Raw genomic sequence first — 25,681 nt, 5'->3', positions numbered from 1 at the left:
AGATGTCTCCTAGTCCCTTTCTTCCCTATTTATCCCTCTTCCTGTAAGTCCCAAAGACTTTCTATATGGTTACCTCTGTAGGAAAAAAAAAAGTATATCTTAGTTTTACCAGACCACTGGGCTGATTAACAGCTCTCCTAGGGCTGGCCGAAGTGATTAGACTTATTTTACGGGGCTAAGAACCATTGGTTACTTAGCGGGACTAGCTTATTGTGGAATCAAACCACATTATGAGAGAATGCCACTTTCTATCACCAGAAACAAATTCCTCTAACTCTTCATTAGCCGGCCGCGGGAATTGAACTCCGGCCCATCGAATGACAGTCTGAAGCTCAACCGACTCGGCTAATAAAAGGCTACCTCTGTAGGAGCAAACTATAAACATTACTTAAGATTCTTTAAAACTTCTCTTTGGCTCCCTTTAAAACTTCTATTTGGCTCCAGCTGCATTGCTTTCAGCCTCATACTTTTCATTCATTTCCTTTGGTCTCATCCCACTTAGCTGACAAACTTCTTAAACTAAGCTTTGCTCCAATTACCACTTTCCACTTACAAACAAATCCTTTGGGCAAGCTCTTATAAGACTGGAAATGTGATACAGTGGTTGTATTTAACCACTTAATAACAATAATATAACAATAATAATCCTGTAGAAGATAAATTTGCAGAATACAGCCATCCTTTTCAATAAGACCTCCCTGAAAGAGAGTCTACTCCCCCTTAAATATAATAATAATAATAATAATAATAATGATAATAATAATAATAATAATTGTACAGTAATCATGACAGTGGAACTGACTTTACCATGCTCTTGAGGGGAAACAAAACAAATATCCTTGTTATGTTAGGGACTGTACACATGGTGGCAATCCTCATGGGCATTGTATAGGTGCTCTGTGTGCCAGTACTCAAAAAACACCAACTGCATGATGACACACTCAAGTCTTTACCAGATGTCTTAAAGATTCCAGTCTTTTTTATAAGCGGTGACTTTTGAGACTTGGCAGAGGTTCACAACCTCATGTTTCTTAACTTCAGAACAGTGCCAGACAGTGCCATGAGATAATCTTCTTAACTCAGGAAAAAGTGTTCTGTTTAAACGGCAAAAGTGTGTATTGTCATAGGAACAAATACCCTGTTTGTTAAAAGAAAACAGGTTACCAACAAGTGGGTGGGCAATGATTTGCCACTCACCTGCTTGCCACCGAGTAACCACCTTGTTACAAAGCTTCAACAATTGTTCCCAGCTTGTGCCAAGAATATTCCTACATAAAAGTCTGCTTTGTAAATCAACAAAAAGAGAATACAAATTACAGTGTCTCTGTATTTCATATATGCCATAATTTCAAAGTTCTCCAAGGGAGTGGTTCAAGTTTGATTCTTCTACTAACTGCCATGGTCTGAAGGCTTTTGACTTTACTTCAGAATCTGACTGTAATGGAATAATGAAGGCACACAAGTCTGGTAACTGTTTGGATCTAGTATCAACTGATTCCCATGGTGTTTACTGCTCCTTACAATGGAAGCTTTTCGAACATAATAAAATAGGCAAAATCCTTGTTAATTACTATCATATTCAAGATAATACCCTGGTTCAGAGATTATTGTATATATGCTTACTTAGTGAAACCAGAGTTCTATGATCACAGGAAAGAGTAACAGGTCTGATTTGACATTAAATAATTACTAGTACATATAGTCCCCAGTTATCGGTGGGGGCTCTGTTCCAATGGCGTGATGATAAGCAAAAATCGCTGGTAACCAAAAATCAGTGATGTTCAATGCTTAATGGCGCCGATAACCAGGTATTGGTGTCGATAACCAGAGATCAGCACCTCTGTTAGGTATGTATCAGTGCCAATACCTGATTATCAGTGCCAATAAGCAGAAATCAGAGCATATCGTCGCCGAAAATCGCTGATTTTCATCGCTAGACAAGTGCCGTAAACCGATCACCAATAACCAGGGACTGCCTGTATATTGTATCTGTGGCTCTTGAGTTTAGGCTTCAACTGATAATGGATCCTACACACTGTGTATATATGATACCCTTTCTGGTAAAGCTCAGGAACATTGGTTGGCTACTCTGATAGCTGCACTTTTTTGGTACAGACTAAAGCTTTTAATTTGCCTAAACCAGATGGCTTTGTCACCCAATGGCCAAAAGAAAAAACAACGCTTTAGAAATTATATGTCACAATATGCAAAGCAATGAAAAACTCAGTATGCTCCATGTATGTTTTCCTATAACTACACTGACTTAATTTAGCTTTTCAGTCCTGTATAATTAAGAATATTTTATTTGACAATTGATCCCTATGGAGGTGTAGACCCAATTACTATTTTTCCTTTGTTTTTTGTGAAAACTGCTGATTACAGCATATAATTGGTTCTTAAGCAGTCTGCTACTTCTTATAAGCTTGTTAAAAGGGGATCTTTTAGTACTTGCTAGAGATTTGGTAACATTACTTTTTTTCTCAATTACCACCCAATTTCTGTAACTCCTATATTACCTAAACTAAATCTCATAGCAAAACATCTGAATGCCAGAGCAGAAAATAATTATCTGTTCCCTAGTTTGCAGAGTGGCGTTTGCACGGGCCTCGGTGCTTGTCATATGCTTCTTTCAATTTCCCACATTACACAGAAATCCCTACATTCTGGTCATGAGCATGTGATTGGTCTTGACTATAGTGTTGATGTCAACCAGTTAATCATGAATCCCTTGTTTTCAAAAACTGACAAAGGGGAGTTGGTGAACTCCCTCTTAATTCCTGTATTACTGCTGAATTCTTAAGAGGTTGCAAATAGTAGTTGACAGTCAATACAGTGACTACATACAAGAATGAAAGCTCTGACATTCCTCTAGGCAGCATTCTTAATCTGCTGAGTATAAAGCTGTGTGGTTTCTTAACGTCTTAACGGTATTTAACTAAAATTATGTGGGATAAAGTTATACCCTAACAGAACTCAGAGGTGTAGAACACTGGATCTGGCCCTCCCCCACTAAATCTTGTTGTTGAAAAGTGTTTCTTATCAGTCAAGAATGACACACAGATATGGATTTTGAAATGAGCTGCACGAAGTTAAAATCCATATCTGTCATTCTTGATTGCAAACCATAGCTATGTGTCATTCTTGATTGCAAACCATAGCTATGTGTCATTCTCGATTGCAGTCCATATCTATGCGAATTTCTTGATTGCAATCCATATCTATGTCTCATTCTTGATTGCAATCAAGAATGACTCATACATATGGATTTTGAAACGTGTTGCATGAAGTTAAAGGAACATAGTGTATCTATGTGTCATTCTTGCTTGATCGCAATCAAGAATGACACATAGATATGTTTCTTTAACTTCATGCAACTAATTTCAAAATCCATATCTGCATCATTCTTGATTGCAGTCTTACTTTAGAAAAACTCATCTACCATATCTTTTTATTCTGCCATGTTTTGAATATTGGTCTTCACCAACTGGCTTACATCTCAAATTAATGGACAAAAACTTGAGTCCTACAGTGTTAAAAATTTTATCCCTCATCTTGATATTAATCTCTGGCACTTTCATTCAATTAGCTTGCTATGTAAATTTTCCAGAGATCTGATATTACTGTGCATTCAGATCTTCCAGGATTATACCATCCACAAAGTAGTAATATATAAACTCTGCTGGTAAACCACACACTTTTCCAGTTGTAACAAAACTGTAGAATGATCTTCCTAATCCTATAGGCTAGTTGAATTGTTCGAACTTATGCAGTTCAAACTTGGTGCATATACTTTTTTTTTTTTTTGGAGCGATGTGACGCAGGTCTTACTGCTTATTTGATGCAGCATTTATTTGCCATTTATTTGTTTTTCTTTGTTATTTCTCCTTCATAGTTAATTCTTAACTTGTGTATTTTTCTTTTCATAAAAGGCTGCTTTCTCAGTTAGGGTTCTTGGGCTTGTGGCATTTTGGGGTTACAAATTGGATAATAATAATTAACAATAATAATAATATTAATAATAAAGGTTGTCTGAAGTGGTCCCATACTCCAGCCAGAGTATGGCACTAAGCCCTAGGAGAGTGTAAGCTCTAATATCATCAATCAAAAGGGTCTAAGTAGGGCAGTGCTTCCCAGATGAAGTTACGTAGTCATTTAAGTCTAAAACCTAGGCAGGATAGGGTACTCTACCATAATTAACATGATATTCAAGTAGGATGGTTTACAATATGCCGGGTTTGATTAACATAGGATATAGCAGTTTTATATGATATTCACACTTTTTTTTCCTGGGATTTTAAACTCCAGTCATGACATTTCAGCCGAAAAAGTTTTTTCAAACTGCTATTCTTGCATTTAGTTAATATTTTACCTTACGACTTCTGCAAAATCCTTAAATTTTGCTGTCCCTCCTCACAAATAGCCCATTTTCCAGCTGTGCACCCCATGCATTCCCAAATATTCACAATCAACATGCTAGGTTAAGCTACTGTTAAGTTTTGCATTAGTTGACAAATAGGCTAATTACCCCAAGACAAGTTAGAAAGCTAAAGAACTAAGTCCGAATGTAACTTAATGTCTTTATCCAACGTTTTCTTTGGGTTTAATGTATGCCAAGTCCAAAGTCATACAGAGACCTGCATTGTAAACCTTGGCTAGATTACCGAGACCAATTTGTTTGACTCTAGTGTAGCCTTGTGTATTTACTATTATATTATAGTGGGTTCGGATAACGGTAGTGAAAGTGAAATCTTTCATCCTGGCTTAGTCTAGATAGCCTAAGTAACCCAGTTTAGTTATCCTAACTTTGGATACAAAGCAAATCGCGTTAGTACGAACACGAACATTGGTTAGGCTACCAATATTTCACAGAGCTCAATTACGTCCACGTCCAAAGCATGGTATTTAATCAGGCATGTGGCATGATAATGTTAATTTCCGACATTAAACTGTAATAAAGAAAAATAATTCGCAATGAAACCACGGCCATCAGCTTGGTCCAAAGGCTCAGATATTTCGCAGGCGCGGACGGAAAAATTCACCCAGCAATTTCACCCATCCGCGGAAAACCCATCGCCTCCATCATCTTTTAATCATAGCTTTCCTAAGACATTTCTTAAATATCTCCAGGTGCCACAGAAGTTGCAAGAGGTCTGGTTAACTTCTGGCGTCTGACATTAGAACAACAACAGAACTGAGGGATGAAAATAATAAAAGAGAATCGATTCTTTGACCTTCATTTGTTAGCAAAACACAAGACTAACGCCAAGGCTGGAAGACTTAAGGAGAACATTTCTTCGAACTGTAGGCCTTAAATAGGCCTAGATAAGCTGAAAGACCTATGATCCTTATTGGCAAGTGTGTGTAGAATAATTCTAGGGCAATTCCCGATACAAATATTGTATAATCACTCACATTTTGGAAGAACGCAGCACCAGCTGGCAGAATGTGATTAAGAAACGCGCATGAAGTCACTAGAAGTGAAAAACGCGCTAAATTTAAATCGTCATTTCTTCTCCCAGGGCACCACTTGAACGATTATAAAATCCTAGAGAATTTCTAATTTTCACTGCGGCATGTGCATACACAATCAAACTTATCTCCAAGATTTTATCAACAAAGCAAAAATTTCATGGGAAGCCAGGCACAGTCGTTGGCAGTAATACCGTATTTGCGGTATGTATCATGTTTGTGAAGTTGTTAACCAGTAAAATACTTTTAAAAAATTTATTAATGCATAGATCCCATTAAAATTGATTTTGAATTTTTATATATACGATGAATCTGAATTAATGAAAATTAAGAGTATTGCTTGCATACTACATATACTGTAACTTTGTTCAGTGTGTAAAAAATCCTAGACTTCTTCAGTTTTTGTTGCTTTTAAAGCTCTTTTATCATTATATTTTCTTTGCTGTATAAAAATGGATTAGCCCCTCTTTGTAAGTAAATCACTCTGGCTGTATAGTAGACGTTTATCTTCCAAAACAAACAAGCAGACCTAGCAGCAAGATATTATGAGATGCATCCTGGTTCCTCGTTCCTCACACCACGAGTGTTGTTTGCTTGCCCTTTTTATTTTTCTTAACTATAGTCAGTTTATTTACTTTTACCATTTCAGAAGTTGAGATAGTGTGTTGCTGCCCTCTGTGTCAGCCTGTCGTTATCTTGTAATTACGGGCTGCTTTAGGGGCAAGATCCCGTGCCAGCACAAAGCTGGGTTAATCTGAAACAACGACTGTTCTTGTAAACTCGCTTAATTTTGAACATACTTTTTTTTACATCCTTTCCTCTTAATTTCTTTCATTCTTTGCATGAGAACAGATCCACTGTATTATTATCTTTAGTACTGAGAGCACAGAATTCATTTAAGTGTTTTCCTTTTAGGCTTGCAATTATATGAAGCATATGAACTCTAGTTTTGATGTCAAGGTCCACAATTCTCTTTTTAAAATTTCATTGTCAGTTTTTTCCGAATGTTATATTTTCTATTTTCAAGCTATATATCAATAATTGTGTTTGATTAGATTACTCCAGCAGGTTTCCATACATGCTGTGCACTTGGTCATCTCAGTTATCTTTCTCATTGATATTTAATTCCGAGTTCTTGATATTATGAAATTCCATTGTTTTTCATGATGTTATTCTATAGTACACTTGTAATATGCCGGTTTCTGCCATCAAGCAGGAACTGCGCATGCCACACATTGACATTGCAAAATGCAACTGAGGAAGTTTATCACGGGATGCTTAGGATATGAATGAACAGGATGAGAAGCTTATCACGAGATGCTTAGGATATCACTGAACAGGATGAAAGGTTTATCACGAGATGCTTAGGGTATGAATGAAGAGGATGAAAAGTTTATCACGCGATGCTTAGGACATGAATGAACAGGATGAGAAGACCAAGCATTTTGAGGCCTCAGATTATTACAAAATGAAATAATAAGACTGGCTGTGAACTATGGATCACGCCTGTTTTCTAATAATTATAAAGATACTTATTTCACATACACAGAAATTATACTGATTTTTCCATAAATGTATCTTTGCTTCTAAGGAACGTAATTATTATAACTGTACTAAATTTACGAGTGCTTCGTGCGAGAGACTGGCACATTTCACTGTTCAATTGATGTAAAATTGCCTCCTCTAATGTTCTTGATTTAATAAATTACCTTATAGTTTGCGTTGATAATTGAAATTTATGTGTAGATATTTGGAAGGAGGACACGAATAGCAAAGTTCGATTTTGATTTTACTGAAATGCATTAGCAAAAACACTAGTCAGGCAGACTAATAGTCGGCTTTGTAAATTGTTGCAGTTAGCCTATTAAAAGCACCTTTCTTATTCTCGACACCGTTTTCTGTTCTTGGAGATGCAGAATACAACGTTAATTCTAAGTGGGTCATTCATTACACTAACCACGAAACTGTTGTATAATGATTGCAAGTCTCATGCCCTGCACCTAAAATTCGGTTTAAAAGCTGTGATCAGTTCTCTCTCATATTTACACTGCTGCTGCAAGTATTGGACATTTTAAATATTTGCCTTATTGTAACGTGGACCTTTTTCTCTAGATATTGAACAATCATGAACATGCGATAAAATTGCCAAATAACTAGCATTTTTTCAAAATTTGCATATCCTGCCGTCCTGAATATTAAGTCCCAACGCTGACATATCTAATATTTATCAACTACTTTTTTCTTTTCAAGAATAGTTATATGACGTATCCATTAGACTTCCATTTGACACCCCTGCACGTCTAAAGATCAGTTAGATTTGTACCAAAACAGCTCCAAGTTGTCGCAATATCTTAACCTCATTTTTTTTATGGCTGAAAAGATCCTTAATTTCATTGAAAGTTGTAATTAAACCGGGTTTCCTATTTACATTTTCCAAAATATTTTCATTTTATTTCTCTGATACATTTAATTTTTGTCTGGAAAATTATTATTGGTTCTGTGACATGTTTTTCCTTTTTACCTTTTTGTCTGCTCACATTATTACTTCATTTTCCAGTTTTTCTTTGTGAATAAATTTAATAGCTGCATGACCATCAATTGTGGATGAATCACTTTAAATTTGATGAGACAAAATACTAAATATTCTGTCCTTCTCTGCACACATGCTCGCAGGCAATGTTCAGTGTTCTCTGGCACACTCAAACTTTAACTGTGCAGAAAGTTTCCCCAACATTAGTTGCTTCATGCATCTACACAGATGGCTCGTCAGTTTGCGAGTGAAACCCGCCTGCACGCTCAATGCACTATTCTAGGTTTTCTTCTCACTCTCCCTCCTGATTCTCGTAAATGGTACAATCTTTTCAATAACCCTAAAGCCACTATTCTGTCCACATGACCAAACTATCTCAGAACACCCTGATCCAGCGCTTTACTTTCATAAAAAAAAAAAAAAACGTTTGGTTCAGCAAAACATTCATGCATTCTAATCTTGGTTTTCAAAGACCCTCCAAGTTTCCTCCTTGTCCTTTCTTAACCTCATCTTACCATCATCCAGCATACTGACTCCCAAATTTTTATTCGAATTAAGAACTTTTATTCTTCTGCCATCCATATCAACATTCAATACTCTGTCTTCTAGCTTCAGATACCACGATAACTTTACTTTAACTCTCAACTCCCTCCTCTTGCAAACACTTTGAAATTCTTTCACCAGCTTCTGCGGTTTCCCTACACCATCATCTGGAAATGTCAGCCATTTCACTCTTCATCCAAGACTCATTTGCTTATCACGCAATTTTGCGCCTGCGTCAAATGTTATTTCTGTGACCTCTTACAACATAATTTCATCTACAAAAATATTGAACAGCCACGGAGAAGTCGCACACTTGTCTCGGTCCCACATTTGATACCAAACAAAACGCTCGTCTGCCTACAAATTTTGTCACAGCCTAAAGACTTTAAGAAGTTAAGCTTGACTATGGTATTTTATAGCAATTTAGTTATCTACTCTATGATGAGTGTTTAGTCATCCTTGCTGAAGTTTTTTGATTTGCTTGCATTAGGCTTACATCCCTGGGGCCAACTCGGAAACACTGAGGGTTTGTTAGTCTATGCTCCCAAGAGTTACTGTAATAATTTACTTCAAGAAGTCTCGAGCTCTGACTTATCTCCTCAAAAATGAGATCATACTCTTTTGTGCTATTTCTGCTAATAATGATATAGGATATCAAAACGATATTTACACCGGAAAATCAATGAGAACTTGTATTCTGTGATCTAGAAACCAAAGAAGTTTTTCAGTTGCTGGGTATTCTGTGAGGTTCAGCACCCGTGCCACATATTTTACTTGTAAAGCTAAACAAACTACTCGAAGCAATGTAAGCATTTATAAGGAGTCTGATGGCATTAATTTCTATGGCAGTGTGTCGGAGATTCTGGGGAATACTGCAGATTTGGCATGAAAAGGCAGGTACTACAACGTAACAGTATTCACAAACAATTACAATAAAATTTTTTGCAAAATTACTTTTTTCTTGGTTGCAGTTATTACAAAAAAAGCACTTGCAAGTATCTATAGATTTCTATTAAGTATAAACAGTAGCTACAGTGTGTCTCCAGGCATATATATACTCTGAATCTTTATTAATAACCCCCAGTGCTGTTTGTTTTTCAAAAGATTGTTGGTGCTCTTCGCAGGAAAAACCAATGCAACTTCAAGAAAACCGGTGGAACATATGCAGCAGAATTACGTTTCCCTGTATAAACTCCAAATCCAAGATTTGTTTTCTGATAAACTGTTTGAGGAAAAGAGGCGAAGCGATTCCATGCATAAATGTATAATCAATTGTTTCCTGTCGATATTATTTGGCAGTTTAATCTTTAAAATTAGCCTTTATTAAGGTTGGTAACTTTCGTAACAACTCGTCAGTAGATTCACTGACTGGTAACGCCATGTACCCAAGAGACGCCTAGCAAAGAATTAAATTGGAGATTTGACATACCATCATGGTGTTCAGCAATGGCATTTTAATAAGCGGTGCAGCCTTCCATGAATTTATTCGTATCATGAAATACACAATTAGTGGAGCTCTCGGCTTATCAGGACTGTGTCCGCACATGCTTCAATGAAATTAGAAATCACACAGTGCCATTGTTCCTTGTCTTTAGATTTCAGTAGTTTGTCCGACGATGTTTAACGCGGTGGATGGTTATATGGAACTAAGACTTGCCAGAAACTTCCAAGCTTTACTCGGCTTAATGCACTAATTATATGAATAAAAAGAATTACTACCATTGATTCAAAGAAGAAAGTAGAACTCATTGTTTTACAGTCACCAAAGTAAAAGAGTACAAAAACAGTTGTGAATGTAAAAACAGTGGCCCAAAACGCAAATGACTTGTTGCTAAAAGCTTATCATAATCTTGAAAGTTTCCTCAGCGTTTCTCACTGTCCTGACGTTTCTATCGGAAGTTTTTTTTTTCTAAGTTTATGTACCACGATCAGCATTTTCACGTGAAACTGGTCACAAAATCGTTTCGTACCAAACACTTGTTCAACACGCTCTGCCTTATTAGGCTGTTCTTCCCAATCTATGATCCTGTCATATGACTTCTTTTCTCAGTCAAAATTTCACCACACACCTTCCCAAGTATTCTTTAGCATCGTTGTGCTCCCATAATTCATACAGTTTCATCTTTTAAATTTCCTTTTATACAAAGTTTATACCATTCCATTTAGATTATTCTTCTGGCCCATTACTTTGGAGCATTCCAATTAACTGGACACATCTTAGATATTCTAATCAGCCAATCAATCATGCTTGCGTGTCAGTACCGTAGCATCTTACTTGTGATTCCTTCAACTTCTGGTGTCTGTCCTTTCTCCAATAGCCACTTACCCATTTCACGCTTGAAGCATTCAGCTCTACTTCTCGTCTGTCTGGTACACTCTGCAGACATTCAAATCCATTACATAGTTGTTTCACCAATCAGTGATTGCATTCAGGTTAATCAACCGAACCTGACCGCCAGGATGTGTCAATGATTTGGGAAACGTCTAATTTAGCATAGGTAGAGGACCGCCTTTTGAAGGATTGTGGGTCCATTGGTTGGTGGGAGTAAATGTCCTCTAAATGGGAGATGAACCTCTTCTCTCTAGGCCGATGACAACTACACTTTTGCTCCCGAGTGATGTAAGGAAAACAAACTTACAATTTTTTGGTGTTAATTTTTGGTGTTTTGTTTCGTGTGAAAGGTACTAAATGGTCGAGGCTTTGGGGTTAACAGCCCCATACCGTGCACTTATTTTGCAAAAAAAAAAAAATACGTAGGCACATGTAAAATCTTAACGTAAATAAGCGTACCATAATAATCCCTCTGCCATTTTTCCTATACAGCATTCCCCCCTCTCTCTCTCTCTCTCTCTCTCTCTCTCTCTCTCTCTCTCTCTCTCTCTCTCTCACACACACACACACCCACAAAATTTGTCAGATGAATTAACTGTAATAATAATAAGGATTATGTAACTTATGTCCATGAAACTGTCGAAATGATTCAGACACCAAAACCGATTGAAGTCCGATTATGCACGTTTGCTTGCGTGTAATGTGAGGAAAAGAGACACAATCCTTGGTGTTGTGTCGTGTCAAAGACACCAAATGGTCGAGGCTGTGGTGGTTTACAGTCCCATACCATACAATAATTTTGCGAAAAAACACGCACACACATTTATTGACATATAAAATCTTTAATTAGATAACTGTCCCATAAGAGTCTGTATGCCATGTTTCCTCTATAGCATTTTCCTCTCTCTCTCTCTCTCTCTCTCAGGAAATTTATGTCAAAAGATTTGAATATAGATAATGATGAGGTTAATGTAACTTATGTTCATGAAACTATCGAAATGATTCAGACTCCGAAACCAATGTTAGTCCAATTGCGTAGACGTAGACAGTGCTACTGTGAATTGCGAGAAGAAGAGTAGGATAAAGGTAATATTTGGTACGTAGGCGACCAGGTTTGTCACACGTAAACAAATGTCAAAGGAAGGAAGAACGTAGCGAAATACTCCATGGTAAGTCACTTATATGTTGCTGATTTTGTACGGTATAGAGACATGTATTGTCTACGATAAATGCTCGTTGTTAGTGAGCCAGGAATAGTTAACTCCGAAGGTATTATTTGACTTTAATGCCATTACTAGATATTGGTGTCGTTATCCTAGTGCCACTACTAGATATTGGCCTTCGTGTCGTTATCCTGTGCTGTGTTCTTATGTCTCCTTAATATGCTTAATTCGAAGATAATGCTCAGATCTATCATGGATTTAATGTTACTGAATATTTACCGTTTTTTGTTTATGTTTCCATGTTCTTCCTCGTGGGGTTGGTGCTAAACACGGCGTTCATGTGGGTGTGGCTGGCAGTAAAGTGGAAATTCACCAAACCCTGTAGGCCATGATAGTCATGGAGAATGGTATGACAAATTAATTTCTTGTCAAGAAATGAAGCTCATAACCCAAGCCTTAAGCTTGGGCCCTAAGCTTTTTCCTTGGGCTGAGCATAGTCAAGGCTACATTGTGTGGCTTATTATCCTATGTTAAGCAATTTTCTTCCCAGAATGGAATTAAATGACACCAGTGGTTGAATGAGGATGAGTGTGGCATGTTTCCCTATGGAGTATGAAAAGTAGGTTAATAATAATTTTAAATATTTACCAGTTGGAACAAGAAGACTTCATAAATCTCCGTTTCGCTTATTGATTTTTCAGTGACTTCTGTTAGTCTTTTCCCTGAATAGGAAAGTCCTTTGTATTTTGTATATAACATCCATTGGGCTGGAAGAACCTCAAAAATAGTCCTAAGTAAAAAATACTTATGATTATTAGAGGCATCTGCACTTGTAAATTTTGGCAACCATGATTTATGGGAATGGTTAGGTAAAGGTGATGGGTGAGCTTGAAAAATGAAGGTTTATGAGTTTCTAGGCAATAGCATTATTTGGAATGAATTTTACCTACTGTTAAAAGTTACTTATATCTTTGCACCATTAAGTGCAATCGGCATTTAAAAAACCAAATTAATGTTTTGCTAGCCCGCTAGGACTGTCTCTGTAATCAGCTGTTTACCACAAGTTGGGGTTTTAATGTTTATGTTCATGTCAGAATTCTTCATGTCGTGTCCTCATGCAGACAGTGTGAATCAGCGTTAATAATAATTTTGATGAATTTTGGCTGATTTTCTCCTGCACAGTATGGTGCTTGTTTTCTGTTTTTGCATTATGTCATCTACAATAAACAGAGATGAAATCACTAGGCTGTATAGGGAGGAGTTTGTGGAAACCGAATGTTTCGGTTGTGCAGGATGGCCACATATATGTTAGCCTAGCTGTTGAGGCACAAGTGTGGTTTTCTTGGTTTGAAGATAATAAGGAGCGATCTGATGCGAGGATGAAATTTTGTGAAGTATCAGAAGATGCTAGATGCCGATTAGATTATGTAGACAATTCGTTAGGGCATACCATAAGCCTACTCAGTCTTTTCCTTTTTGTCTTTCAGTGTTGTTTCTCCTCCTCCTCCATTAGCCTACCTGGTAGCCTCAGTTAATTCCTCTCTCCTTGTGCTGTGCCTTCTTTTGCTCCGTGTTGTTCAGGAAAAAAAAAAAAAATAGGTAATTCAGATATATTCTTTTATTGTGGTTAGAAATTTGACCATATGTCTTATGGCAAAGACCCCCCCCCCTCCCATGATCAACCTTTTTCATTTTCCCTTGCGAGAGGGAAAGTGTTGGAGCCTTGGCATCCGTCTGTAGCCCACCCTCTAGGCTGCCCTGGGTCAATTTTTCTTCTCCTCGGACAGGGAACAATGGCGTGTCTCAGGACCAAGGTCTGTGCCCTTCGCCACCTCTCTCAACTGTCTCTCCGGTTCAGATTAGACTCATTCTCCGGAGGTTTTTGGAGCGCTCACGTTCACTGGTTCACTTATCTTCCATTTTGGAGAGAGTGATAGTGATGTATGTGAACCGGTAGGGTTATTTAGGGATACAGACACACAGTATTACATTTTCCTCAGTAGTTCTGAGCCGCTTGTCAATTCCTCTGTTATCATTTACTAACCCGGTATCGTCTTCCAAGTGGACGATAACCCACCCTCTTCTTACTCAGTTTTCCCCTCTGTCGCCTCATATTCGTCACTTTGTGACAATTCATGAAAGCGGCTCTTCCTTTTCTGCTGCTTATTTATCTAGAGTGAATTAGTCTGGTGATAAAATGGCTCTCGCTTCTCAGCAGTCATCTCCTAAGTGTTGTGCAGATGGCCTCGGCTGTTGTCACCATTATGTGGTGATGTCATGCAAGAACCCTCTTCCTTCCCCACCCAGCTGTCCGTACTTAATATTGACATTCCGTGACGTCATTGCTGACATTCCATGGTATGTCACCTTCTCTGGCATTTTTTCGCCTCGCTGTCATCATCCATATATTGCCATTTTTCTTTGGTTTCAGTTCCTCCGTTTAGCTAAAGAGGTTTCAACCATGATTTTGTTGATCTTCCTTTAGTATTTAATCGGTTCATAGCTCGCATTGTTCCGTTGCACTTTTGTTTTCCGAAGATGAATCCGTTGACCGGCTCTCTTTGATTTAACTTCTACCTCGACTCCTGTTAAAACGAGAAGAAGTTAACACTGATTATGGTAAAGTGCATTATCATGGAAGTAGAGCCTGTGGGAAATGGATGAACACTCAAAAGAGAAAGCTAGGAAATGCATCTGTGTTTGTAGAGTGAGCTCTTAGGAACCAAACAACCTAGGCGATGTGCCGGCATGGTGCTGGCTTAATCTAAACAATAGAGGCAATCTCGGAAGTGTAGGAACCAACCAACCTAAGCGATGTGCCGGCATGTTGCTGGCTTAATCTAAACAACAGAGGCAATCTTGGAAGTGTATCCTTTAATGCTGGTTATCGGATGCTACTGCACCTATTTTCAGTTTTTGAAGCTGCTTAGGGCTGGGCTAGGACTCTGATACGATGTAAGTTTTTTCACCTTCCTCTGTTCAGCTTGCAAGTTTCAAGTTCTTGGACCAAGGAAGTGAAGACTCGTCTATTTGGTAGGATACTTTGGCCTAATTGTGAGGTGCAAGTACCTTTGAATTCAGTATTTTGTTCTTAGCACTACAGCTTAGTTACTGCAAGAGTAATATATATATGAGTAATTATATATGTATATATACAGGCAGTCCCCATTTTATGATGTGGGTTCCGTTCTAGCGCCGTGGTGGAAGCCAAAAATCAGCATAAAACGGGACATTGTTAAAAATCATAAGAAAACTTTTACTTTAAATCTTTGGGTGTCTTGAAAACGACATATCCTGCATTTTTATTGTGTTTTTCATAAAAACCTCCAAATTTTTACCATTCTATTGTTTAGGAGCCATATTTCTTCCATTGGATTGGCATTGTAAACCCTTAACATTCATTGTGAACCAGGAAATAATTTTTGATGAGTATATTTGAAGAGCTTCGTAAACTCAGAACGGTGTAAGCCGAGTCCAGCATAACCCAGGGACTGCCTGTATATATACAGGCGGTCCTGGTGCTCAACGAACTCGATTATTGTGCGATCGGTTTTATGGGGGCTTGTCTAGTGCCGAAAATCTGCAATTTTCGACACTGAAGTACCGATTTCTGCTTGTGGCGCTGATAGTTGGGTATTGGCGCCTATGCATCGTGATGGCGCGATAACCTGAAAATTGGCATACCCCGGTAGCTGATAACCGAAAATCAGCACTTTTCAGTGCCAATAAGCCCCAAAAATCACCAATTTTCAGTTATCGGCGATTTTCAGTTATCATCGTACCCTCAGAACGGAACCCCCTCCGATAACAGGGGACTGCCTTTACATATAATGTTTATGCATTCATATGTATACATGTTTGTAGATTTATGTACATCTTCAGCCACACCTCATTTTGATACCCGGGCCAAAAAGCAAAGTAAGTGCGTACCGATGGGTAGGAGGGCTTCCACCCCTACTGTCGGTAGTTAACTACATTGTTTAAAAGTTAAACGGCCATTCCCAGCTCGTGCTGCAAGCAATATCCCTTATGTAAAGATCTTCAGGTTTGTGTGTTAGGAAAAATACAAATTACTCTAAAAATTTTTAATTTTCCTTTGTTTATATTATTAATGCAGACTCAATGAGGTTTTGAGAAAGTTACAAAAACATCTGAATATACTACTATGGGACCAGTCAGTTCTGTATGATTTTTCACTTGTGTTCAAATAAAGTATTATTCTTTGATCAGTTCCGACTGAATATTTATGCTGGTTTATTCTGACATTTAATCCCTTATTTGTCTCGCCAATATAAATGAATCACAGTCCATTCAATGTTTTGCCCATGGTGAGGGCAATTTCTTGTAAACATTTTTAGTGTTATATGATATAACAAGTTCCTCATTGGACGGGTGGGTATCATTCTCAGCTTGCACTCTGCTAGTCCTGCATTCGATTCTCCAGCTGGCCAGTGAAGAATTAGGGAATTTATTTTTGGTGATAGAAATTAATTTCTCATAATGTGGTTCAGATTCCACAATAAGCTGTAGGTCCCATTGCTAGGTAACCAGTTGGTTCTTAGCCACGTAAAATAAACTGATCCTTCGGGCCAGCCCCAGGAGAGCTGTTAATCAGCTCAGTGGTCTGGTTAAACTAAGGTATACTTAACTTTACATGATAACATTTACATGGAATGTTCTCAGCATTGATTTGATAGACTCAAAGTTGATGAAATGAGTCATGTTTCACTGAAGTTGTTCAAGGGTTCTAATGTCTAAAACAGGTAATTGATCATCTTTTTCTGTTTATTGAAGAAATTTGGTAGGGCTTATTAATTCAACTTTTGGAAGAGGGTATCTACTTCCACATTTTTCGCTACTGTATACTGTAATAGCAAAAATGACATCTACATACCAAAATCATGGTATTACATGTATCTGAATAGTCTTAGGCATAAAACGTTTCTCAAAAAGTTCCATATTAGTATAAAAACATGAGAGAACTGGTGATGGAGATTGCCATACCAAATGTTTGCTTATAGAATTTAGGGCTTTCCTGTTCCTCTGTTCTCTTTGTGAAATCGCAAATCTTGAGAAGGAATAATGTAACAATCCCAGTGGTAGCCAATTCTTATTTATTGCTTAGGGAACATCCTGTAAATTAAATGCTTAAGGATTTTTCATTCTGTCAGAGGCAACACATTATACCCTGGAAAAACAGACTGCTTGTAGAAGTGTTCACATTTAGTGTGTGTGAGCATTTCGTAAGCTACTCCTCAGGAACACTATATCTTTCTGGCAGTGGCCAGAAAATTTGGTATCAGAAAATTTGGTCTTGGAAAACTTGGTCTTGAAAATTTAGTCTTGGAAAATTTGGTCTCAAGGTTTTTAATGCCATTACAGAGTGCTCTCTCAAAATCGATTATCACTTCCTTGGGATGTAAATTCAGCAATAAACCTTTTGGTTTCATAAAAGTTTTATCATATGTAGCTTCTGGTTTGTCAGGTAATGATATATATGGATGAGGAAAGACTTTCCAATGAATATTTGCATGTACGAGTATAATCAAAACTTGATACCATCCATTTGGAGAAACTTTAAAATACCATCAATTACCAAGTAGAAAGAACTTTGCAGGTCGTTAAGTCCCTTGTCTGAAACAAATTTTAAAATTCTTTTGTCATTGTCAGTTCCACTGTCACTTAGTAAAAAAAGGTTTACCATCACTCAACACAAAATATTTGAGGCACTTCAAATCCAGTATGAATCAGAGGTAATGGAGGTGCACCAAAAGCTTTATGCCACCAATTTGTTATTGACTGAAACTGTTGGTAAACTTGGTATTTCATTTTTATTTTTCATCAAGTTTACTAACTGTATTCGCTAAAATCATTGTTGTGCTAGGTGATTCGCCACTTTGAATTTAACACTTTATTCTGACATAGCACTTTGAGCTTTTATTTTGGCTGATGTAGTAGAATGATTATGAGCATTGATTTTCTTAACAGTCACATTTTTACCATCCTGGATTTCTTATACACACAAGCATTGCACGTCTTACGCAGGATCCACTTAATGGGTCCTGGTCTTATGCATCTCACAATGTCAAAATAGTTTCGTTTATCTTGTTGGCACTGGACATATGAGTCATATATGTAATTATCCTCATTGATAATTCCTCTTTCCAATTTAATGTACTTTGTAGCCATTCTTATGAGTACTGTAACTGAAATTAAAAGTTTTGATGGATCGTGTCTCGTAGAAATAGTATACTGATGACAAAACCTACTACAGTAGTGATTTTTGTTTAACTATTATTTTATAATAATAATTGCCTAGCTTCGTTTATCTGATGTTAGACATATAATTTACTGAACACTTATTTTCCTTATTAACCGCATCAAATCAAGAAAAACAAAAACTGCTCTACATACAGCTTAATTTTGATGAGCTAAATACTGAAAGACCCAATTTTCTAAGATCAGATTTTCTGAGACAATTTTCTTATGATTTACTATAAAATTTCTTTAATGTATTTGTGTGTTTGCAATTAATAAATTATGTTGAATTAATCTTAAATAAACAATTTTTAAACATCTAACTTACCTGGTAGTTATATATATAAGCTTAAGTCCCCACGTCACGGCAGAATTTCAAAACTTCGCGGCAATCGCGATCGGTGCAGTCAGGTGAACCACCAGTGCCTCTACCCAGGTACCTGGAACCATTCCAACTATTCCTCAGATCTTCCCTGCCGCTGTGTCGGTGACATCGAGGAATTTCACTCGTAGCCTGTGTTTTTCATGAGCTCATTTTGGTGAAGTACACTTTGGCTTAGCTTTAAGCTTGTTCGCTTTTGGATTTTCTTATAACATATCTATCTTCATCGAGTGTGAAAATGTGTGTGGGGATGCAAGCGGCTTGCTAAAGTCTCCTTGGATCCCCACTCAGTATGTCTGAAGAAGGGAATGGAAGACCGGCTCAGAAGAGCCAAGAGTACTGTATCTCACTCTTCTTGATATAACTGGGAATAGTTAATTCTTTTCCCCCTTGCTAACTATCCTATTGATCCTTCTCCCGTAGTGGTAGTCTCTGAACCCCTACTGAAAACAGGTAAGGACCCAACACTTCATGTTTTGTTGCGCCATTCAGACCCTGCCCCAACAGGTAAAATCCCTCTCAGAAGACAGGGATAATATGTGATCGACAATAAAGAGATCTAAAAAATAAAAGTGTTAATATATTTGACCAGTGCAAGTGCAGTGGAGGTGCAGCCGCTCGGTCCTGTTGCGCTCCTAGTCCTGGACCTCTTCCAAGCTCACCAACCCTGTGAAAGGAATGTCGAAAAGGCGAGGGGAAGCGAGAGGCTTTGGTTACTGAGCTGGTCGTCCCCTCGAGCGTACCTGTTGGCGCTCCCAGGGACGCTCACCCTCGCCATAGGAAAGGCGAGGTTAAAAGTGTTTTTCGTCCACCAGTTGCTGCGTCAACCGGAGAAACTTTTGCCCGATGCTCGCACAGGCGCCAGTTCTCAAGTAACCTCTAGGTTTGGCGGGACAACGAATGTTAGAAGTCTGGACGTCAGGACTCCAGGAGAAGTCAGGCGTCGGAAGCTGGGCGTGAGGGCATCGGCGTCGAAGCTGGACGCCAGGACGTCGGGCTTCAAAGCTGGAACGCCAGGGCGTCGTCGAGGAAACTGGACGCCAGGACATCAAGCGTCAAGGGCTGGCGCCAGGACTTCGGTCGAGAGCTGGGCGCCAGGGCGCCGGGCGAGAAGCTGGGCGTCAAGTGTCGGTAGTTAGACACCAGGATGTCGGGCGTCATTAAGCTGGGCGCCAAGACATTAAACTTTTTAAGAAAATGGATGCCAACACGCCAGGCGTCAAAGACTGGGCGCCGGGCGTCAAGATGATATTTTTGAAAGGCGCTCTCGCCCGTCTTGAAAATCGGAAAAAGAGAACGATAATATCTTGCATTCTCCTGTGAATCTATTGTAAAGATTTCCAGCGAAGACAATATAAAGGCCATCAGCTTTCATCAGACTTGAAAAGACTTATGAAGAAGCGATTTTCGAAATTTTTCCAGAGAAATTTAACCTGACTGCTCCTCATTCCCGCCTTCAGAATTTACTCTTGCGAAGGCGTCTAAGAGGGCAGCATTCTGAAGAATGGATACTTTCGAAGGAGAAACAATGAAAGACAGCCTTTGTTTTCCTCCAACCAAACTAGCTCAAGGTCTAGCTTTTAGTATCAAACTAGAGAGAATCGTTCGGCCTCCAGAGGAAATACCTGCCCCTTCCCAGGAAGGAAGATGGAATTATTCAACACGACTGACACCGAAGAACTCATATATATCTGATGTCGTGTATGGATAAAAAGGACTCGGATATAGTTCCAACGAATCTACTGCATCTTTCTCAGCGTGGAATCCTGAAGAAAAAGAGCCCATCTTTGCTTTGCTCTTAAAGCTAATAAGGGTCATGTCCAATCAAAATCAGAACTGATTTATACCCCCTTTTTTCTCTCACCTCTTCTTTCAAGATTTAGTAAAGAGGACTTTTCATCCTTGGCCCAGAAAACCACGTAAGATTTAATATCTAAAAACAGCAAAGAAAAGTCCTACCAACGACTTTCTTCGCTAAAAGAGTAAGGCTGAGGCTACTGTGTTTTCAGGTATCTCAGCCCTTTCGGTCGTGGACCCTCGATAGAGGTTCCTCTAGGGCGGGTAGATGAATGGCACCAGAAGAGGCTCTCACAGGGAAGAAAAAGAGAACTCCGCCTTTCTTTTCCTGCAGACTGAGGTAGAGCCAGACTGTCCAGCCTGAGGAGCCCCTATACTAACAAGACAATTAGACTTTTTCGGCCAAATGCAACAACAGAACAAAGGCAAAGGCTTTATAGCAACAAGTGTCTATGATGTTGCAAAGAGACCAGACAGAGAGTTCAAGATCCGAATTCCCAGGGATTCCATCCGTTATTCCTGATCCCCAAATGCATGGGGGTTAGAGACCCGGTGCTAGACGATGGTTGCACTCTCCAACTTTCTGTGCAATAAACAAAGGTCGCTCTTGAAACGACAAAAATCGGTTCTAGCAGCGGTCGGACAACATGATGGGATGGCCTCACTGGACCTCCAGGATCGTATTTTTACATCCCCATGCACCCGAACTCCAAGAATTTTCTGAAGTTCGTCCATGGAAAGGTTTTCCAGTTTCGTCTCTTTGTTCAGCCTAAGCAGCCAGGGATGACGTCTGGCTCTGAGTCGAGATCTCAAGAGCAAGTTACCCAATATTGAGGGCGTCATGATAAAACTTCATAGACTCAGGTTGTAGCCACTGGAGCAGCCCAGACTCTTCCCTTCCAGCCCCAGGGTAGCTTTCCCACAAGAACAACGTAGACAGTCCTGTTCAGTCAGGATACCCAGGCTGCAAGAGCGTAACGGACTCTGTGCTGCCTTTCGTACATCCCTCCTCTTCCTCCTTAGAATTGGTACTGATCTGCTGAACCCTCTCGATCCATTGATTGTGATGAGGAGGAAATAATTGCCATAGCTGAGAGCTTCCCCAACCTGTCCACAACAGCAGGAAGCCCCACATATAACTTTAATACAAAATATGCAGCAGACTTTCTCTTCCCTGGTACAAAAGCGTGACAACCAGGCAAAGAGAGGAAGGATAATAGACGTCCAACTAAAGCTTCTAGGGCCCAGAAGTTTAAGACGCTGAACATAGTGAATGAAACTCTAGACGCTGGATGCAGTGGCGTCAAGCATCTAGAGTGAAACACCATGGCGACAAGCGTCAATGAACAAGGCGTCAAGCGTCAAGGCATTGGGCGTCAGGACGTCAGGCTTCAAGATAATGGAAGCCAAGGCGTGGAGTTAGCTCAGGGCGCAAGATGCACTGGCATCAGCGTCTAACAAAAGAATTAGGTCTACTGATAAACAGATAGAAATCTCAGCTGATCCCATCCCAAGAGGTTCTATACCTTAGGATGAAGATTCAGAGTCAGGATTTTCGGGCTTTTCCGTTTATTGCAAAGACAGGACAAACCTTAAGAAAAATTTCAGAACTTTTTAAAGAACAAGTCATGCTTGGCAAAGGAATAGATGAGTCTGCTGGGAACCCTTTCCTCGCTGGAACGGTTTGTCTCATTTGAGAGGTTAATTCTATGCCCGTTACAGTTTCATCTAAATCGGAACTGGGACAGGAAATAGAACTGAGACCAAGTGCATCCCCATTTGAACCGATAAGACCAGAGAGCAGGAGAAGTTAAACATCAATTAGAAGGAACTAACTGCAATCCTTCTAGCTCTCAGGAGTTCGAACACAGTGGGGAACAAAGAGGTGCAGGTCCTGACCGACAACACGGCAGCGTTGGCCTACATCAGCAAACAAGGGGGCACTCACTCCAGGTCTCTATACGAGATAATAAGAGAATCTCTTCTTTGGGCAAAGGAGGAGAGTAAAACTAGTAACCCCACTTTATCAAGGGGAGAAAAAATGTGAGGGCGGACATTCGAGCAGGAAATAAAGTCCTCTCAACAGAATGAACGCTACATCAGGACTTTGGGGCGTCCTTGCATAGATCTCTTCGCCACAGCGCAAACGAAAGGTTGGACACTTACTGCTCTCAGTACCAGATCCCGGGGCTATATACAGACGCGTTCCTGGTGAACTGGTCCAACTTGGGCGTGTATGCATTTCCTATTTCAAAGATAATACACAGGGTACTGAAAAAATTTGTGTCACATGAGAGGACCGGAATGACCCTTGTGGCCTTAATAAGCGACAGAGATTGGTTCCCAGAGGCACTGGATTGGATGGTGGACATCCCGAGTAGCCTACCTCAGAGAGTAGTTCTACTCAAAAACAACCCCACTTGGAAAGATATTACCGAAACCTACAAAGCGCTACTAGTAACTGCTTTGGACTATCGGAAAATCTCACAGAGCCAGAAGTTTTTTTGGAAGGAGGCAGCTAGCGCTATAGAAAATCAAGGAAGTTATCCACCATTAAGGTATACCAATCCAAGTGGGAGGTATTTAGAGGATGGTGCAAGGACAACCATGTGTCCTCTTCAATATTTCTGTAACTCCAAATTTGTATATAGAGAACTCACCAGCATGGAACCTAGACGTGGTCATGAGGTTCCTCATGGGAATGGGTTCCGATCCCTTGCAGAGGACATCTTTAAAGGACCTCACCATGAAAACTCTTTTCTTGGTCAGTTTGGTCAGCGAAAAGAGTTAGTGAGATACATGCTCTCAGCAAGAATATAGTTTTATGCAAGGCAATCTGCTCACTGCAACTAGGCTTCCTTGCAAAAAAAAAAAAAAAAATGAATACTCGTCACAACCCTGGCCCAGAGCGTTCGAGATTCGAACCAACGGACATAACAGGGGAGGAGAGAGAGAGAGTCCTATTCCCGATGTAAGGGCTCTAAGGCTCTACCTGGATAGGACAAAGGACTTAAGAAGGAATTCAGAAGGGCTTTGGTGCTCATTCAAAAGCTCTCTGTATAGATGTCGAAAGAATGCTCTGTTTTTTATTTTATCAGACAGTTGATAAAGCACATATATGGAATGTAGAGATAGACTACAAGATTCTGAAAGTAAAGACGCACGAGGTCAGGCAGTAGCAACCTCTGTAGCTCTTAAACAGAACAGGTCCCTGCAGAGTATCTTGGACACGACCTTCTGGAGAAGCAAGTTAGTATTTGCCTCTCACTATCTAAAACAAGTCCAGACTTTATCACGAAGATTGCTGCTCGCTGTGCCGTTTATAGCATCTAATTCAGTAATGGGAGAGGGGAATACCCTACAATCCCATAAACCAATACCTTTTTCTTACCTTGGAATTGAGAATTTTGTGGTTGTTTGTGAAGACTGGACACAGTCTTCATAATCATTGGGATGAAAGTTCCTTGGTAGAGGCGAACAAGGGTAGTGAGAGGAGGAATCTAGTCACATAGAGGTTATACACCAGTTGACAGCCTAGAGAGTTTCAGCCCCTGGGTGGATCGCTGGATCTCTTAAGGAATGCAGACATAATGAGAGGGAGTTCATTGAAGTCAGCTTCCTTAATCCAATTCCATAAAACAATACCCTTTGTTCTTGCCTTGGAATGGTTGAAATTTGATGGTTGTTTGTGAAGAAGATTGAACGCAGTCTTCCACAATCATTGATTTTAGTCAGAGATGATCATTTTGTTCCTTGGTGACGCCCGGAACAAGGGTATTATAGGTTGTCTGTCACATAGAGGTTGGTACGGTTGGCAGCTCCTAGAGGTCTTCAGCCCTGAGTGGATCGCTGGACCTCTTAAGGAATGCAGACATAATGAGGCGGAGTTCATTGAACTCAGCTTCCTTAATCAATTCCATAAACAATACCCTTGTTCTTACCTTGGAATGGTTGAAATTTTATAGTTGTTTTTAAAGATTGAATGCAGTCTTCCACAATCATCAGTTTTAGTCAAATGATCATTTTTGTTCCTTGGTGGCGCCCGGAACAAGGGTATTATAGGTTGTCTGTCACATAGAGGTTGGTACACCCGTTGGCAGCTCTAAGTCTTCACCCCTGAGTGGATCGCTGGACCTCTTAAGGAAAGCCAGACAAAATGAGGAGTTCATTGAAGTCAGCTTCCTTAATCCAGGTAAGGACCTTAAGTTGGTTTATTAACCCTTAAGCAAAATTCCAACGATGCTGGCTGTCTCTGACCCTCCACCAAAGGTGTCAATCAGCTATATATATAACTACCAGGTAAGTTAGATGTTTAAAAATGATATTTTCATAATAAAAATAAATTTTTGAACATACTTACCTGGTAGTTATATATAATTAAATTCCACCCTCCTCCCCTCTAGAGACTAGGGGCATGGAAGATCTGAGGAATAGTTGGAATGGTTCCAGGTACCTGGGTAGAGGGCGCACAGGTGGTTCACCTGACTACCGATCGGCGGTGCCGCGAGTTTTTTTTTTTTTGAAATTCTGCCGTGACGTCAGGGACTTAAGCTATATATATAACTACCAGGTAAGTATGTTCAAAAATTTATTTTATTATGAAAATATCATTTTAGGTTAACTTTGTTTTATGAAAAATGTTAGAAGAATTTATAGTATTTTTTAGATTTTTTGGAAAAAGCCTTGACATTATAGTAATATTCAGTGCAGATTTTGAGACTGAATTTTTTGTTACAGTATCAAGTTTTCTGAGACAGAGCTTTCAAGACTGAATGTTCCTAGCTTCCTTTCTGGCAAAGATATGTAATTATTGGAACTTCATTCTTATGTTGTGAGAATGATATGTTTTCATAAAATCATATTATGGTACTGTATTATACAATTAAAAGACATAATCAGTAAAAAAGCCACAATAATATCATTGATAAATTGTATATTTTAAGACACAAAAATATACAAAAAAGGGGATAAAAACGAGGGAGCTTTCGGCCGTTTGTGCAACGGTCCTCTTCAGGCGTTGCGCAAAACGGTCGAAAAAGCCTCCGTTTTTATTTTTTACATATTTTGTGTCTTAAAATATACAATTTATCAATTATATTATTGTTTTTTTACTGATTATTTTCGATCACAATATAGTGATGCTCCACAATTAAAAGACATGTCGCGTAATTGTGTACTGTGAACTTTTTTTGTTGAAAGCATCATTA

At 39.1% G+C, this 25,681-nt stretch overlaps 2 protein-coding genes across 10 annotated transcripts in view; one reads left to right on the top strand and one right to left on the bottom strand.

Annotated features, from left to right (window-relative positions):
• The window catches only part of LOC136844415 (uncharacterized), a 38,559-nt gene extending 33,039 nt beyond the window's left edge, over window positions 1–5,520 (bottom strand). Inside the window, exon 1 of the mRNA XM_067113588.1 lies at window positions 5,413–5,520. The gene's annotated coding sequence lies outside the window, so the exon portion shown is untranslated. The remainder of the gene's footprint in view (window positions 1–5,412) is intronic.
• Window positions 1–25,681, top strand: part of LOC136844412 (GRIP and coiled-coil domain-containing protein 2-like) — a 415,740-nt gene that overhangs the window by 240,457 nt on the left and 149,602 nt on the right. The window contains exons 1-2 of one of the 9 annotated variants that reach the window (XM_067113576.1): window positions 11,996–12,043; window positions 12,395–12,444. The exons of 6 other annotated variants lie outside the window; for them this stretch is intronic. In XM_067113576.1, coding sequence (XP_066969677.1) covers window positions 12,442–12,444 — 3 coding nt within the window. In that variant the 5' untranslated portion in view covers window positions 11,996–12,043; window positions 12,395–12,441. Of the gene's footprint in view, window positions 1–11,874; window positions 12,044–12,394; window positions 12,445–25,681 lie in introns of those variants that run through there. 2 more of the 9 variants (XM_067113580.1, XM_067113575.1) reach the window with 2 other exon arrangements.

The sequence above is a fragment of the Macrobrachium rosenbergii genome, chromosome 12 (assembly GCF_040412425.1).
Source record: "Macrobrachium rosenbergii isolate ZJJX-2024 chromosome 12, ASM4041242v1, whole genome shotgun sequence".
Lineage (NCBI taxonomy): Eukaryota > Metazoa > Arthropoda > Malacostraca > Decapoda > Palaemonidae > Macrobrachium > Macrobrachium rosenbergii.
This window is presented reverse-complemented; position numbering and strand designations above follow the sequence as displayed.